The 16,475-nt window shown below is 45.5% G+C and overlaps 1 protein-coding gene across 3 annotated transcripts in view; it reads right to left on the reverse strand.

The window, feature by feature from the left end:
* Kif6 (kinesin family member 6) overlaps positions 1 to 16,475 on the reverse strand; it is a 391,803-nt gene that overhangs the window by 278,213 nt on the left and 97,115 nt on the right. For all 3 annotated transcript variants that reach the window (XM_045157624.1, XM_045157625.1, XR_006638595.1), the window contains one exon: positions 12,734 to 12,863. In XM_045157624.1, coding sequence (XP_045013559.1) covers positions 12,734 to 12,863 — 130 coding nt within the window. The remainder of the gene's footprint in view (positions 1 to 12,733; positions 12,864 to 16,475) is intronic.

Consider the following 16,475-nt stretch of genomic DNA (forward strand, 5'->3'; position numbering starts at 1 on the left):
TCCCGAATATCTTGAAATTCCCACTCATACTTTTCTATAAGTTTGTCTTTCTCTTTGTTGGACTGCATTAGGTCTGCCACCTGATCTTCTAGCTTAGATATTCTGTCCTCTCCCTCATCCATCCTACTGGTGAGATTTTCTACAGAGTTTTTTATTTCATTAACTGTGTTCTTCATTGCTAGTAATTCTGACTGGTTTTTCTTTATTATTTCTATTTCTCTATTTATGTCTTGTATTGCCTTCTTTATTTCATTAAATTGGTGTCCTGCCTCTTCTTTGATTCCTTTGATTTCCTCTTTGATTTCCTCTTTGATTTCTTCTTTGATTGTTTTCATGTGATCTTTGACCTCTTTGAACATATTTATAATTATTCTTTTGAACTCTTTCTCAGGCATTTCCTCTAACTCTTTCTCACTGGAGGACATTTCTGATGCATTAATACTTTTAGGTGGATTTATATCGTCTTGCTTTTTAGTGTTTCTTGTGTTATATTGTATATATTTTTGCATCTTGGATTAAGTTAATGCTTGGATTTTCTAGCTAGCTGTGTATTCTTAGCTGTATCAATTGATTTGATGTAATATATTTTCAGGGTAGGACCTTAAGGTATTAGGTGTGGCTCTTAAGACTCTCAGAGTATCTACAAAGATGTTCTTAGGGGTTGAGTTTCCCTGCTGTAGGAGTATTCAAGCAGGCTGAGTGGAATAATATACTGGTAGATTCTAAAATTTAGCTAAACACTGTACCCATTCCATCAAAAACAGCCCCGAGTATGTATGCAAGAGTAGTTATTATAATGACCAGATCCTCTATCAACAAAGAGGCTTAGATTTCTGGTCTATTGAGGTATCCAAGTCAGCTTGTGACCAAGTGAGACCCTTCCCTGGTGCAATCCCAGTTACCTTGGGTGATTGTGGTCTCAGTCAAGTTGCTGCCTGGGTCGTCGGGCTGCTGTTCTGATTTCTGGAGCTGGGCACTTGCTTTTCCTACGGGGCAAACTGAGTCGCTGCTGCCGCCTCTGCAGCTGTTATAGCTGTCTCCCCCGTAGCCCCCACCGCTGCTGAAGCTGCCGTTGCCGTGTCCACCGGTGCTGCTCACCCCGAAGTCGCTCCTGGGTCCGCTGTTGCTGGGGCCACTGGTACCGGTGCTGGAGCCGCTGAAGTTGCTGCCGAATTCTGCTCCTGCTTGGGTCCCGCCGTCAGCCCAAGTTGGCGTGGCCGGGTCCCGGGCCGCTGCTGTGTTCGCTGGAACTGGGTTCAGGCGGTGGGGGAGGGGAGGGAGCCGCGGCTGCTCTGGTTGTATCGCTGTTCCACGCGTGCTTTTACCTCGCGGTCTGCTCCCCCCTCCGTTGCTCGCTGCCGCTCTCCCCTCACGTTTCCCGAGTTGCGGAGAGCGCGGTGTGAGGGGAAAATCCCGCACCTGGCTTGTCCTGCGGCTCGAGCCGAGAGTCCGGCGGCTTTCTGCTGCTCCGCGGTTGCGGCGGGTAGCTGAGCCGCCCCGGAGCCGCTGTTCCCGGCTGTGCAGGCTCTGGATGCTCTATAACTCTTCCACTTCTCTGCTGCCGCCTCAACTTCCTATACACCTCACTTTTTAGTAAAAGTGTGTATTTTGCTGAGTTTTTTTTGGTCTTCCCCCCCCCAGGCTGCTTTGGCGTGGTACCTACGCCGCCATCTTAACCGGAAGTCAGTTTTCACATTCTTGATTATTTTTTAAATTTTATTTTACAGAGAGAGAAAGACAGACAGACAGACAAAAAGAGAGACAAGTGACACACCAAGGCCTCAGCCACCGCAATCAGACTCCAGAAGCTTGCGCCACCTAGTGTGCACATGCGACCTTGTGCTTGCCTCACCTTTGTGGGTCTGTCAAACGTGGGCTCTGGAAAGTCGAACATGGGTCCTTAGGCTTTACAAGCAAGTGCCTTAACCGCTAAGCCATCTCTTCAGCCTTCTTGCTTATTTTTCAACCCTGTTTCTTCCTCCTCTTTTCTCCTTCATCCTCTTCTATACCTTCCTTCCTTTTCACTTCAATCATTGCTTTTTTTCTCTTCTCTCTCCCTTTCTTCCTTTCTTTTCTTCCTTCCTTCCTCCCTTCCTTCCTTCCTTCCTTTCTTTCTTTCCTTCCTTCCTTCCTTCTTTCCTTTTGGTGATACTGGGAAGTAAACACAGGACCTCCCACATGCTAGGCAAGCACCTAACCACTGAGCCCCAGCCCAAGCACTCTTTTTTTTTTTTTTTACCTCAATGACACTTTCACCTCGTTAATGTCTTTTTCTTTCAGTCCTTTCCTGAGTTCTTCAAGTTTGCTTTTCTTGGTCTCATAATCATTTTCTTTGAATTCTTCTACAACTTTGAGCTAGTTTTTTAAGCAAAGCTTGTATCCATGGGACATCTGAGATTATGCAAAACACACCCTGGGCTCCCTGATGTAATCAGCTTTCCAATGGGTAGTCCTTACCCTGGAAGGCTGTTTCTGATTATTTTCTTCTTTGAATAAGACCATCTCTTCCCTAAATAGTAGTCTTAGTACATGGATGATGGGTTATTCACAGTGGGCTTGTGTCTTGATTATTTCTACATGTTCTGGCTATGTCCTTAGCCTCAGTGGCATGAGCTTGCCTCAACACTTCGCAGTAATGAGTCTGGCATGGCTCACTGTGAAGTCCCTCGAATCACAAGCTGCCTGGGTCCCACTTACTAAAGGCTGTCTTTCTTGGCATGAACCCAGACCACTGACCGTAAACTGGCCTGTACTTAAGTTTTCTTCTTTGGCCCCACCTTCTGTAATGCAGCATGAATATCTATATTACACTCCCAGCATCGTCCTCTGTCCTTGCCTGCGTTCTGAAATCTCATCACTCTAACCAGAAGATCATTGGATTTGTGTTTGAGAGTTGTGACCCTTTCTTTAGGAGAAACTCTATCCTGCCTGAGGTTGGAGGACACATGTGCTGGCTCTCAGCACCCTCCCTCACCATAATTCAAATTTCATAGTGTCTGGCAGGTTTTCTCATAGTTTGAGGTTGCAGCTATTTCCTTGTTTCACTGTGAAGATGGCTTTTCCCACTTCTATTTCTCCTTTTTTTTTTTTTTTTTTTTTGTTACTGTTGGTGAATTTCAATAACTGGGAATAGAGTAAAAAATGACTTTCTTCTGCTACATTTAATTAGCGAGGGGAATTTCAAAATCAAACTCTGGGAATAAACTCACAGCCAGAAGATTGTTTCACAAACAATGCATGTGGAATATGCCCACGTTAGCATTCTAACAATGGCTGTATCATACCACGTCGCCTACTTTAACCAACACGATAGATCTCAGAACTCATGGTTCATGTAATGCCACTAAATGAGGTTAGACAGGAGCAGCAAGCAGACCAGTCCATCACTAAAAAGCAATATTTCCAGAACACTACACATTTCTCACATAGCTCATCCATAAACTATGAGAAAGAAATGCCTGGCATCTGGTAAGTGCTCAAATCTAAGCGTTCTTCTGTCTCTACCTAGTGTGTATATTCAAAAGCTTAGCAAACATGATAGAAATGTTAACAGATCTTTCACTAAGGTTTCCAGCTGCCAACTGGGAACAAACAGGAAGACAGTGCTGTCCTGATTGCAGTTAAGATAAGAGAGGGCTCTGTCGTTAACTGCACAAGCAAGAGGGTCTGAGGGGCCTGGAACTGACTGAGTTCAAATCCCTAGTTCCCATGTAACCAGCTGGGCATAGCCATATACGCCTGTAACCCCAGTCTCACAATAGGAACAGGGACCAGCGAACTGCCCAGGCTCATGAAAAGCAACAAACTCCAGTGTCAGTAAAGAGGCTCAGGCTCAAATGAAAACAGGTAGAAGGGCTGGAGAGATGGCTTAGTGGTTAAGGTGCATGCCTGTGAAGCCTAAGGACCTAGGTTCGATTCCCCAGATTCCATGTAAGACAGATACACAAGATGGCACATGTATCTGGAGTTTGTTTGCAGTAGCTAGAGACCCTGGTGCACACATTCTCTCCCTCTCTCTCTCTCTCTGTCTAATAAATAAAATAAAATATTTTTTTTAAATTGGCAGATGTGCCATGGAGGGGACACCTGATGACTGGCTCTGGCCACTGCAGGCAAATGCATGGGGACCCACACAGGCTCATATACATGCATACACCATACATACCACACCCCCTTCACCACACATACACACAAACACACACACTACACGCACACTAGCAAAATTTAAAAACAGAACAGAGGCTAAAGATATGGCTTAGTGGTTAAGGTGTTTGCTTGTGAAGCCTAACAATCCAGGTTCCATTCCCCAGTGCCCACATAAAGTCAGATGTAGTGGAGCATACATCTGGAGTTTGTTTACAGGGACCAGAGGCCCTGGTGCACCCATTCTCTCTCTCTCTCTCTCTGCTTTCAAATACCATATAGATAGATAGATAGATAGATAGATAGATAGATAGATAAATAGATAGATAAATAGATAGATAGGTCTGTCTATTTCAGGGCCAAATTTTATTTTGCTCTTCCTAGGCTCACATATATTGCAATAAACTTATTGATTACAGACAGCTAACATGTCTTTCAAACAAGCATTTGTGAGTTTCTGTTAGTGATCTTCTAATGACCCAGTGGACACTTGTAGCTAAAATCCTCTTGCTTGCCACAGGCCACACAAGGAGGTCAGGGCTTTTACAAGGCATTCACAGCTACTGCCTCAGTAAGGCTGCTAGTTCCTTGCTGCACTACTCTCTCAGTCTTAACGACAGGTCCAACAACCGCTGCTCCCGTAGCTTCCGCATAAACCTACGCAACTCACTCATATCCAGTCACCCAGAGATCTCTGTGCTTCCACAAGTCCACGTAGGTCACTCAAAGTCTGAGAGTCAACAAAACACAGCTTTGCTACGCACGTAAACTAGTCCATTTTATTTCAGCAAAGAATGAGCCAAAGACCTCTGGTAGCTCTTAGGAAAATAATTGAGATAGCCCATAAACTTGGTTGCTAGGTTAAATATTTGGAAAGCAGCCTCTTCTAAATGTGTGGAATTTACAAATTTGAAAATTGTTGAGGGCTGGAGAGATGGCATAACAATTAAGGTGTTTGCCTGCAAAGCTAAAGCATCCAGGTTCCCAGGTACCCATGTAAAGTCAGATGTACAAGGTGGTGTAGGCATCTGGAGCTCATTTGCAGTGGATAGAGGCTCTGGCATGCCCGTTCTCTATCTTCCTCTTTCTCTTTAGTAAATAAATAAAAGGGCAGGGAGGGGGAAAGGATGGTACCAACATGTGTTGTTTATATACAAAATGTGTCCATATCCAATAAAATAAATATATACATCATTAAAAAAGTGTTGAGAGCTGAAGAAATGCTTAGCTCTTAAGGCACTTGCCTGGGAAGCCTAAGGACCCAAGTTTGATAACCCAGAACCCATGTAAGCCAGATGCACACAGTGGCACATGCCTCTGGACTTTGTTTGCAGTGGTTGGAGACCCTGGCATGCCCATTCTCTCTCTCTCATTAAATAGAGAAATGAATAGATAATAAAAGTGTTGAAACTATGACGTCTTTATTCATGAATTAGCATAGTTGTTACTGAGCCAGGTCTGTTTTACCTACTATGCTAACTGTATCAGTTATTTTCTCATTGCTAGAAGCAGCTTAGGAAAGGGAAGAGTGCATTTCAGCTCACAGTTCCAGAGCACAATGTCCATCCTGGCGAGGAATGCATGGCAGGAGCAGGAAGCCAGCATCACATCCTCACCACAGCAGGAGGAAGCAGCGAGAGAGAGAGAAAGCAGTTAACAGCAGGCAAGGTGTGGCTATACTCATCCTTCCTTCCTTCCTTCCTCCCTCCTTCCCTCCCTCCCTCCCTCTCTTCCTTCCTTCCTTCTTCCCTTCCTCTTCCCTTCCTTCTTCTCTCCCTCCTTCCTTCTCTTCTTCCCTCCCTTTCTCCCTCCCTCCCTTCCTTTCTCTTTCTTTCTTTCTGAGAGAGGGCAGGCATAGGCATGTCAGGGCATCTAACCACTATAAATGAACTCCAGATGCACATGCCAACTACATGCATCTAGTTTTACGTGGGTACTGGAGAATCAAACCTAGACTGGCAGGCTTTGCCAGCAAGTGCTTTTAACCACTAAGGCATCTCTCCAGCCCAGGACTAGGCCACAAAGCTTCAATCCTTCCCCCATTCCCCAATGACAAACTTCCTCCATCAAGGTTCCACAACCTACCAGAACAATACTGCTTTCTGGGGACCAGGTACTCCAACATGCGAGCCTTTGGAAGGCCTTTTCTATTCAAACCACCACACCAAGTCCTGACATAATGAGATTTGCAAACAGAACAGGCTAATTTAAGGCATGAAGAAGTACACAATCACTAGACTGTGGATATGTGTGATTCCCTTCATGGCTCTTAGGAGTCAGGTTTAGAAAACAGCAGAGTTGGTGTCATCTATGGGAGGTGTTTTCCGTTCACCTCATGTCAAAGAAGTTGTCCACCTGTGACCAAGCGATGAGTTAGGGGTTTCAACAAAAGGGGTCTTAGAGAGGGAATACATGTCTGATACTGAAAACCCATGACAGGGGAGGTCATGAGCCCTAGTGGTGTAACGTCTGCTGGTGTCTGGCTACATGCACATATTATGCCCACCAAACTGCCTGGCAAACACTTCTCTTAATGTTCATACCCATATATTAATGCTACTCTCACTTTTGGTTAGAGAAGCTTCTCTTTTCAGATGGCAGTGACCTTGGGTTGGCTCAGAAGGCATCATGGTGCTGAGAAGAAGTGACAGAGGAGTGCTCAGCATTGAAATATCTCTATCACACCCTCCAAGGCTCAAGGTCCATTGAGGAAGAGGTGACAGAAACAACATAAGAGCCAAAGGAAGGATAGGACTCCTTATAATGCACTCTTCCAGACACAAAATGGCCTGGATATCCGTAACCTTGCAGGGCCTGACACTACCTACACAAAACTCTCAAAACAGGAGGAAAAGATATGACATCAAAATAAAAGAGAGACTGATTGAGAGGAGGAGGGGATATGATGGAGAGTGGAGTTGTGAAGGGGAAAGTGGCGGAAGTTGTTAATTAGAAAAAAATATCAGACCATGCAGGAGAGTGATGGAACGGGAAACCTGCCATTCTACTCTGGATATCATAGGTGTGGCCCCTTGCTGCAGGTGAGCTTATCAGGCACTACAGCATGTATGTGTGTGCGTGTACACACACACACACACACAGACACACACACACACACACACACACACACACACACACATGAAATGGAAATTACAAAGGACTTATTTTCCTTTCAAATCGGCAGAACTTTCAAAGTGCATGGTAATGGCACATAGGGTATAATTCTCTGGGAGTGGGCTTTACCCGACCACCTTAGTGGGTGAAGCCTAAACTCTCCCCACGTTAGCCTGATCACGTGTGCAATGCTGCCATCTACATTTCTGGGCTCCACTGTAGAGATCCTGAATCCACAAGCCAGATATTCCATTCCTAGAAATGGACCTGGTGGCCACCAGAGAATCCCTCAGCACAGGTCACCCTGTGATTACACTTGGATCCAGGATGCCCAGGACCTGTGGTGGGGCTGCTCTTCCAAACACTGGTGGCTGCAAACGCTCCTAGTCACAGAACTCCACCTGACAAGCGGATGCAGGGCGTCTTGTTAAATGAGCTCTGATGAATTGCTAAGGAACGGTTCAATTATAAGACTCGAAAGCACCAAGTCATACTGCCTACTGGTGGGCTCTGAGGACGGGGGGTCACACCCAGTTCAACTTTTATAGGTATTTATATGCTTTGGCCCAGAAATGCAAACTTTAAAGAAAATTTACCCTCAGGACATAATCAGGTTTTATTCAAAACCCTGGTAGAACTGCTAAAATTAGTTAAGAGTGCTGTATAAATAAGAGGATTAAGCTACCGTTAGGAACTTTTCCTCAGGAGGCTGGCTCTAGGTAAAGAGGAAAGGGAAGCACACCCCATCTTCTCGTCTACATATTCAGACTTTGTTTTGCAAGTGTTTTCTGGTTACCATGGCAACCTCTGGATGTCTGTGTAAATGGGAAATTGGGAACTTCTTTCTTTCCAAAAGAAAATGATTAGTGTGTTCTTTTTATTGTAAGTTTGCTCCGTGCTGACAAATTACATTCTGACAGCTAAGCTGTAATCCAAGACATTGTTTTTTGGAGACTGTGAATAATAAGAATTTTCAGGGGCTGACAGACTCCATTATATTTTTATGCATGAGTAGTTGCCTGCATTGCATGCAAGAGATAAACGGAGGTGCTGAGTACTTTGAATACTTTTGAAATAATTCAGAAATGTATTACAGTACATAATGTATGTTCACTTGAAATATTTGACATATGTCAATTCGAGGACTGTACTCAACACGGTGGGAGCAGAGCCCTGACTGTGCCACCAACTAAAGTGTGCCAGCTTGGGCAAGCAGCCCAACTCTTTCGGCCTCAATTTCCACCGATCCAATGAGATTCAGGGAGAGCGCATATCAAGTGTCCACAACAGCGCCAGGTCCACCGAACTGCTCTCAAACAGTAGCACCCCCAAATGAATCAGACTCGCTTGAGAACCCTCACAAAGGAAAAATGAAATTAAACAGACAGCGCTGCGTGCCCAACACTGCCAGGACCGAGTGGCTTCAGGCTCCAGGCTGTAATGACACTGATGTTGTTATTAGACAAGCTCACCAGCAGGCAACAAGACAAGACTGGGACTCATTCAGATGGAAAACACGACAGGTAAGTTTCACAACAGGAAGTTCCTCAAAATTTTATGTAACGGCCTAAAACTACTGTACTAAGTAGATCTAATGTATCACGGTGACAGAGCAAACTACCAAACTTTGAAGCTCCTGGGGGTTCAGGAGCCTTCTACAGCCCACAGAAGACACGGGAATGTGGGGAGCGTGACAAGGCCTCTGCTTCTCTAGCGATGGAGTCACCCCTGCAGGCACGTGTGCACAGAGCTGGGCACAGCTTTCTCCACTTGTCTTACAACAACACTGTGACTTGGCCTCTGCTCTTTTTTCAGCTGGGGCCATCTCTGTTAGGTCACCTGAGTCGCCACTTACTCAACTGTGGTCAGAGTTGGACGACTTAGTAGGGCGTGCTGAGTCTTCCTTCAATGTATGCTGTAATTTTTTAAAAAATTATTTATTTGAGAGAGAGAAAGAGAAAGAGGCAGATGGAGAGCGAATGAGTGCACCAGGGCCTTCAGCCACTGCAATCGAACTCCAGATGCATGTGCCACCTTGTGCATCTGGTTTACATGGGTACTGGGGAATCGAACCTGGGTCCTTAGGCTTGGCAGGCAAGAGCCTTAACCACTAAGCCATCTCTCCAGCCCTATGCTGTAAGCTGTAAGTTTTTTTTTTTTTTTTTGAAGCAAGCCCAAAAGACTGGCCTTTCTTAATGAGAGAGAAGGAGAGAGAGAGCAAGAGAGAAAAGAGAGAGAATTGGCCTCCCAGGGCTTCCAGGCACTATAATCGAACTCCAGATGTGTGTGCCATCTTGCGTGCATGTGTTACCCTGCACATGCATCAACTTGTGTATCTGACTTATATGGGATCTGGGGAGTCGAACATGGGCCATTAGGATTTGCAGGCAAGTGCCTTAAGCATTGATTTGCCTCTGGTTCCACAACCTTGAATGATTATAATAAATAAGGTCATTGTAGCAGATCTCATGGGGAAAACACTGAAGCACTGAGCACAAATACAAAACACGTAAACACCAAGATATTATGAAACAAACAAACAAACAAATAAAACAAAACTAGATGTAGCGGTTACCTTCTTCTTGCTGGGACAAAACACCCAAGCAATTTATGGGAAGGGAAGATTTGTTTCATCTTACAGTGTCGAGGGGAAGTTGCACCCGGGCATGGCAGAGCAGAGGCTGCGTGTCGCATTTTGCCACAATAGCTGGGTGGTAGCAAGTGCCCGTCTGGGTTATAGCCCTCCAAAGCCTGCTCCCTGCAACACACTTCCTCCTGCAAGGCTCTACCACCCAAACTGCCACTAGCTAAGGACCAAGTATTCAAAACACGAGGCTGGGGGGACATTTCTTTCATGCTACAACACCAGGTAAACTACTGTCAAAGGAAAAACAATTTAAGAGTCCTTAAACAATGTATTGCAGGTAACACATAAACTCAACCCAGTCAGTCAGTGTGTTTAAAGCTATTAAAAATATTTACTGGGGCTGGAGAGATGGCTTAGTGGTTAAGCACTTGCCTGCGAAGCCTAAGAACCCTGGTTTGAGGCCTCATTCTCCAGGACCCACGGAAGCCAGATGCATAAGGTGGCACATGCATGTGGAGTTCACTTGCAGTGGCTGCAGTGGCTGGAGGCCCTGGCATGCCCATTCTCTCTCTCTCTCGTCACTCTCAAATAAATAAACAAAAATAATTTTAAAATTTTTATTTACCATTCTCTCCCTCTTTCTCTGTCAAATAAATAAAAATAAAATATTTAAAAATATTTATTTATTTGTAAGCAGTAAGAGATAGAGAGATAAGAGACAGACAGAAAGAATGGCTGTGCCAGGGCCTCCAGTTGCCATAAATGAACTCCAGATGCATGCACTGTCTTGTGCATATGGCTTTGTGTGGGCACTGAGGAACTGAACTCGGGTCATTAGGCTTTGCAGGCAAATGCCTTAACTGCTAAGCCATCTCTCCAGCCCTGTTTAAAGCTATTAAATTAGCAAAAACAAACAAACAAAAAAAAAAACAGCATCAAAAGAAAGCCCCTAACACCATAAAAAGATATCAACACTACCGTTGCACTGCATGAGTTTGTATCTAAAATAGTTCAGCTGAGCCAATTTCAGGACAGAGAGAAGGCCGCCTGGTGGAGTTGGCACTTTCTTTGACTATTTACTTTCTACCCACCTCCGTGTGTCCTCACCAACAAGGAGTATGGAGCTCAAAGAGCATGGGTTGCAGAAGAAAGTGTCGGCGGTAACAGCTGGCCACCGGGAACCAGCGCCCACACCACCGTAACACTAGCCCCTGTTCCTTGCATCTCAGCGTAGCTGCATGAGGGCCCATGATCCTTCATCCCTCACCAGAAACTGGTTAAGATTTGAACCTCTGACAAAGCTGGGTCCATCATGGCTCCTGGGGAGGGTGCCAGACAAAATAAAAGAATTCACTTGAGTCCGAACGCTACATAAATAAGGAAGGCTAATTAGCAGAAATGTGTCCCAAGCGTTGCTCTGAGACATTCTGAAGACTTCGCGCTGTAGCTGATCTGAGCTACAAAAGCACACAGCACGCCCTGCGGTCCACGGGTCACTCTGAGTGCTCTGCAAATGTTAACTTGCCAGTGGAATGAAAATACATGAAGATGCAAGTGCATGCCATTATATCAATGACCTGAGGAGGAAACTGCTTAAATTCCAAAATCTAGGCAAGTCTTCCTCTAACGAAGGTATTCTATGGGATGTCACTGTGTTGCTGAATACCAATCGGTATTAAACTGAAAAAATATTAAAAGGAAAACACAGAGAACATGGTAAAGTAAGAAGACATTAGCGGAGTATATCAGGGTCTACATCCTACTCCTTGCTCATTAAACTTGACCTTGAAGAGGTTGACCATCTTGGGACTAGGAGGCTTCCACAATGTGAGGGTATTACAGTCAACTTCTCATTGCTGGAAGAAAGCACCCAACTGAAATCAAGGGAAGGCCCATGATGGCAGGGGGAAATGTGGCATGAACAGAGGCTGGACATCACCTCCTGGTCAACATCAGGTAGACAATAGTAGCCACACTGGTGAGCAGAAGGTGGCTATAACACTCCTAAACCCGCCCCCAACAATACAGCTCCATCAAGGTTCCAATTCCCAAATTGCCATCAACTGGGGATCAAGCATTCAGAACACATGGGTTTATGGGGGATACCTAAATCAAAGCACCACAGAGGGGAACCCAGAAAATGTTAAATACAGTGTACTATCCAGCTTCCTATCTCTTAAGTATATTTTTATTTATTTATTTGAGAGAGAGAAACAGGCAGATAGATAGGGAGAAAAAGAGGGAGGGAGAGAGAGGGAGAGAATAGGCATGCCAGGCTTCTAGCCACTGCATATGAACTCCAGATGCATGCACCATCCTGTGCACCTGGCTTTACATGGGTACTGGAGAATCAAACCTTGGTCCTTTGGCTTTGTTGGCAAGCACCTTAACCGCCATGCCACCTCTCCAGACCCAGCTTCCTATCTTTACAAAGAAAGAATATATTGAGGGCTGGAAAGATAGATGGCTTAGCAGTTAAGGTGACTGCCTGTGAAGCCAAAGGACTGATGTTTGATTTCTCTCTAGATCCCATGTAAGCCAGATGCATAAAAGTGAGGCAAGCGCAAGGTCGCACATGCACACTAGGTGGTGCAAGTGTCTGGAGTTCGAATGCAACAGTTGAGGCCCTGTCACACCAATTCTCTCTCTCTCTCTCTCTTGCTCTCTCTAAAAGAAAAAAAGAAAAAGGAAAAGGAAAATATTGACACTATAGGATTAAAAAAAATCCTAGCTGGGAGACCCCAGGGAAGATCTCTTGGCTTCCCTGGATCTGGGCTTCCTGCTCTGCAACATGAGATAAGGACAATGTCATTGTGACAGTCTGTGGTGCCTCTGAAACTCTGCGGCATCTCCTAACAGTGGACAAGTGGCCTATGGTGGGCCCTTTACCTCTGCGATCATTCTGTTGGTGTCTCCCAAGAACAGCAGATTCAGAGCTTCTTCCTCAGTGGTCGCCTGGTGCAGAGCCAGGTTTTTCAGGTGAATGTTCTGATCAGGGTCCTCCAGGATTGTCACTTTCCTAGGGGAAAGGGAAGAAAGGAAACAGGTACTGTCGAGAAGGAAGAGAATTTGAAGAGTTTCCCACAGGCTTATTATTTTTTTTTCCTCAAACTGTCTAGTAGGATGTCTTGAGTTTATAAAACTGAGTAACACACCAGATACCAGACAGCGTTGTATTACCACTGAATGATGGCATTGCCTTGACAGTATTATCAAAAGGCCTTGGGGCTAAAATGAATATTGTAAGTTTCTGATTTGAAGCTTTCTGTCACTGTAATAATCATGCCATTAAATCATCTTAAAATGTGTATTCTAACTGAATTAAAAAATGCAAATGGATAGCTTTTCACCTATATACATCAGGAAGTAAGGTGATATTTCTGGCAATAATTCACTCTCTTATCTGGGTAACACGCTACTCTCGCTCAGTTTCTCATCAATTTCAATTTACATGACAACTCAAAGCTCACCAGCTTACTAAACATGGTGATGGAGAAAATGGATGAAAATCAAGCATCTGTCACCTCTTTTGGAGTGATTCTCTGGAAGAGTTTTCTCATCAAGAGGACTAAAAATTTCTCAAGAACTCTTAAGATAAAGATGTAGCTTATCTGTCAGCTCTGTCTCCTGGTCCTTCTCCCTTGACAACATACCTTTCCTTCCATTGCATCCTCTGTTAGAACCTTTTAGATATGAATCGCATCCATCTGTTAAAACTATCTTAACAGGTATCCTGGTCCCAGCACCCCTTCCTCCCGGAGCAGCCCTATCCCTGCTTCCAGAGTTGGCTTGTGAACATTCTCTCCTCTTAGTTCCTTTACGACTCACAACTGAACACTGGCCAGTACACTGAAACTTTGTTTCAAAGGCCTGTGTGGAGGCATCAAGTCAGTAGGCAGAGTTCCCTTCCACCTTTTTGGTTTCCTTTGGAGTCCTTCCTTATAAAAAGGCAATTTGGGGCTAGAGAGATGGCTCAGCAGTTAAGGTGCTTGCCTGCAAAGCCTAACGACCCAGGTTAGAATCCCCAATACCCACATAAGCCAGATGCACAAAGTGGCGCATGCATCTGGAGTCAGTTTGCAGTGGCTGGAGGCCTTGGCATGCCCATTCTGTCTCTTTTCTCTATCTAATTCTCTCCACTTGCAAATAATATAAACCATATACACATATACATACATATTTCTACATATGCATATATACATGCACATACACATATATACATACACATGCATGCATATATATGCAATGTATCATTCACAGGTATTGCCAGCGTGTGACCAGGTGTTTTCACACGCTTACAACATTTGAGTTGATGAGGATGAGCAAACTCTGGCACTAGCCAGTTCACTACTTCCCTCCCTTGTTCAAGTCGTTTGGAACGTTTGTTTCGGTGTTTGTGTGTGTGCTCATGTGTGTGGCTGCAGGCACACGCAGGCCACAGCATGCTGGGGGAGATCGTGGGACAACTGTGCACGTCACTCCTCGCCTCCCACCTTAGTCCGAGGCACAATCTCTCTTGCTGTGTCACCGCTCCGTTTGTGAGCTCCCGGAAAGTCCTCCTGCCCCACCTCACTTCCTGCAGCAGGCTCTTTGGGATTACAGAAGCCCACCACAGCTTCCGGCTTTCACGTGGGCTCAGGGGATCAGAACCCGGGTCCTCAAGAGTTGGGTGACAGGTTCTGTCCGCACCCCCCCAGCCTGATACCGCCCCCCGTAAAAGAAAAGCATGTCAACATACGTCGTCACTTCCTTGCTTATAAAGACTTAGCTAGGAGATCTTCCAAATGAAGATTCCTCAGGTACCATCATTTTTCAACTTCCGTATGTCATCCATGGGCACTGGGCACGCTCACTGCAGGAGGACAGCAAAGCTGTGCCAGCCCGTCTGCAGCCAGCTGCCACAGTCCTGGCCTCCTCTGCTGCTTGCCTCCCTCCTAGCCTCCTTCAGCAAAGCCACAAAAATGGAAAAAAGATCTCTCCCTTTAATGAAAACAAGCGCGATTTCTTTAGCTTTTCTAATAAGACTCATAAGTGAGCTTATTAAAATTGCCCAAGAGTTCAGAAACGCTTGGGAAACACAAAGATATTTTTTAATTGAAGAGGGTGAGCTGTGTTCCATTTTTAGGAACCTCCTTTATTTCTCAAACTTTATGTCTACTCAGATCTTTCTGAAATGCTCGGGAAGGTTTGGCTAAATTCAACACCCTGCGCCATGGAAGTCAGCATTCTTCCTAAGGCCACAGATTCTAGGGACCTGCGTCTGCCCCTGTAGAGGTGACATTAAGACATTAAGTCAGGCTGGAAGACAAGGGCTTGAAACACAGGAGAGAAGGCACTGCTGTGCTCACTGTGAGAGGGAAGAGATCCCTTGCTTGAAGTGTGTCTTTAAGGCAGTGGCCTAATGCTAACGAATTCCCAGGCAAGTTCACTGCAGGAAGGGGCTCAAAGGGAGGGAGGGGACAATGGAAAGTAACCTAAACGCCTAACACTGTGTCTGCCCCAACCCTAATGAAAGGGGCCAGTGGGCACACTCAATAACCTCTTAATAATTTTATTTTATTATTTTGGGGGCGTGGACAGACATCTGCATCGTATCATTTATTTAATCTCAGTTATTTTCATGAGTTGCTGAGTGGACTGATCTGGACACTGTCAGGGTATCAGGTTTCGTCACAGCTCCTGGTGACTCTGGTGTGTGTCCCGGGTGAAAGTCACTGGCTTTGTTTCGGATGACCACTGAAGGCAGACACAGGGGGAGGTGGTTTCTGGGGTCTGCCTTGACTTCTCACCCAGTTCCTTCTCTCACCCACAGGGACAGTTACTCATCTCACTGGCTGCGGGTGAAGAGCAGCCAGGTCGACGCACGTACAGGGCGGCTGTGATCTGTCAGGAGTCCGTCCTTCCATAGGACACGTCTACGTCCCTGGCCGGGCGGCTGGGGGACGATGCAAGCCTCCACGTCAACCACAGTGACGGCTCAGCTGGGGGTCGGGGCTCTGATGACACACCCCTTGGGTCTGTATCATTGCTACATCAAAAATCGTTTGGAAGAGGAAGCCTACAGCATCTGTGTACCCCCCCCCCCCCATTACTTCATTGAAAGAGAAAATGAAGACAATGCGAATGAACTAAGATTCCCAGGAAAGTGCTACATCTGCTGAGCCTGCCTCCAGCAAGGCTCAATGGACTGATGAAACTCTTCTGATCACATAGAGATGGAATGTTGCGAGGTCGGAGCCATATTACCTTGGGCTGCCTTTAGCCCCTTAATAGCCATTTACGGCCCACCTGATGTCCTGGTAAATATTAGTTGATCAGGTGCGATCCTTTTTGGAATGCAAGAACAGACCCCAGTTTTCACCAACCCCAGGGCTAAGAATGTCACCAGAAAGCACCTGAGGCCTGTGGTGGAGATCCCCCCCCACACACACACCCCACTTTGCCATAACCAGCCTACCTGATGGTCGGCCAATGTATTTGAAAAGCACCTTGATTTATATCTTCTTTTCTGTGTCATTTTTCTGTAAGTATAAAACCTTCGCGAACTTGTTCACACGTTGTGACGTGGAATTTGGGGTCACCTGGATCTGTGTTCCCGGACTATGGTCCCTCACATTTGGCTCCGGGATCA

The sequence above is a fragment of the Jaculus jaculus genome, chromosome 8 (genome assembly GCF_020740685.1).
Source record: "Jaculus jaculus isolate mJacJac1 chromosome 8, mJacJac1.mat.Y.cur, whole genome shotgun sequence".
NCBI classification, from domain to species: domain Eukaryota; kingdom Metazoa; phylum Chordata; class Mammalia; order Rodentia; family Dipodidae; genus Jaculus; species Jaculus jaculus.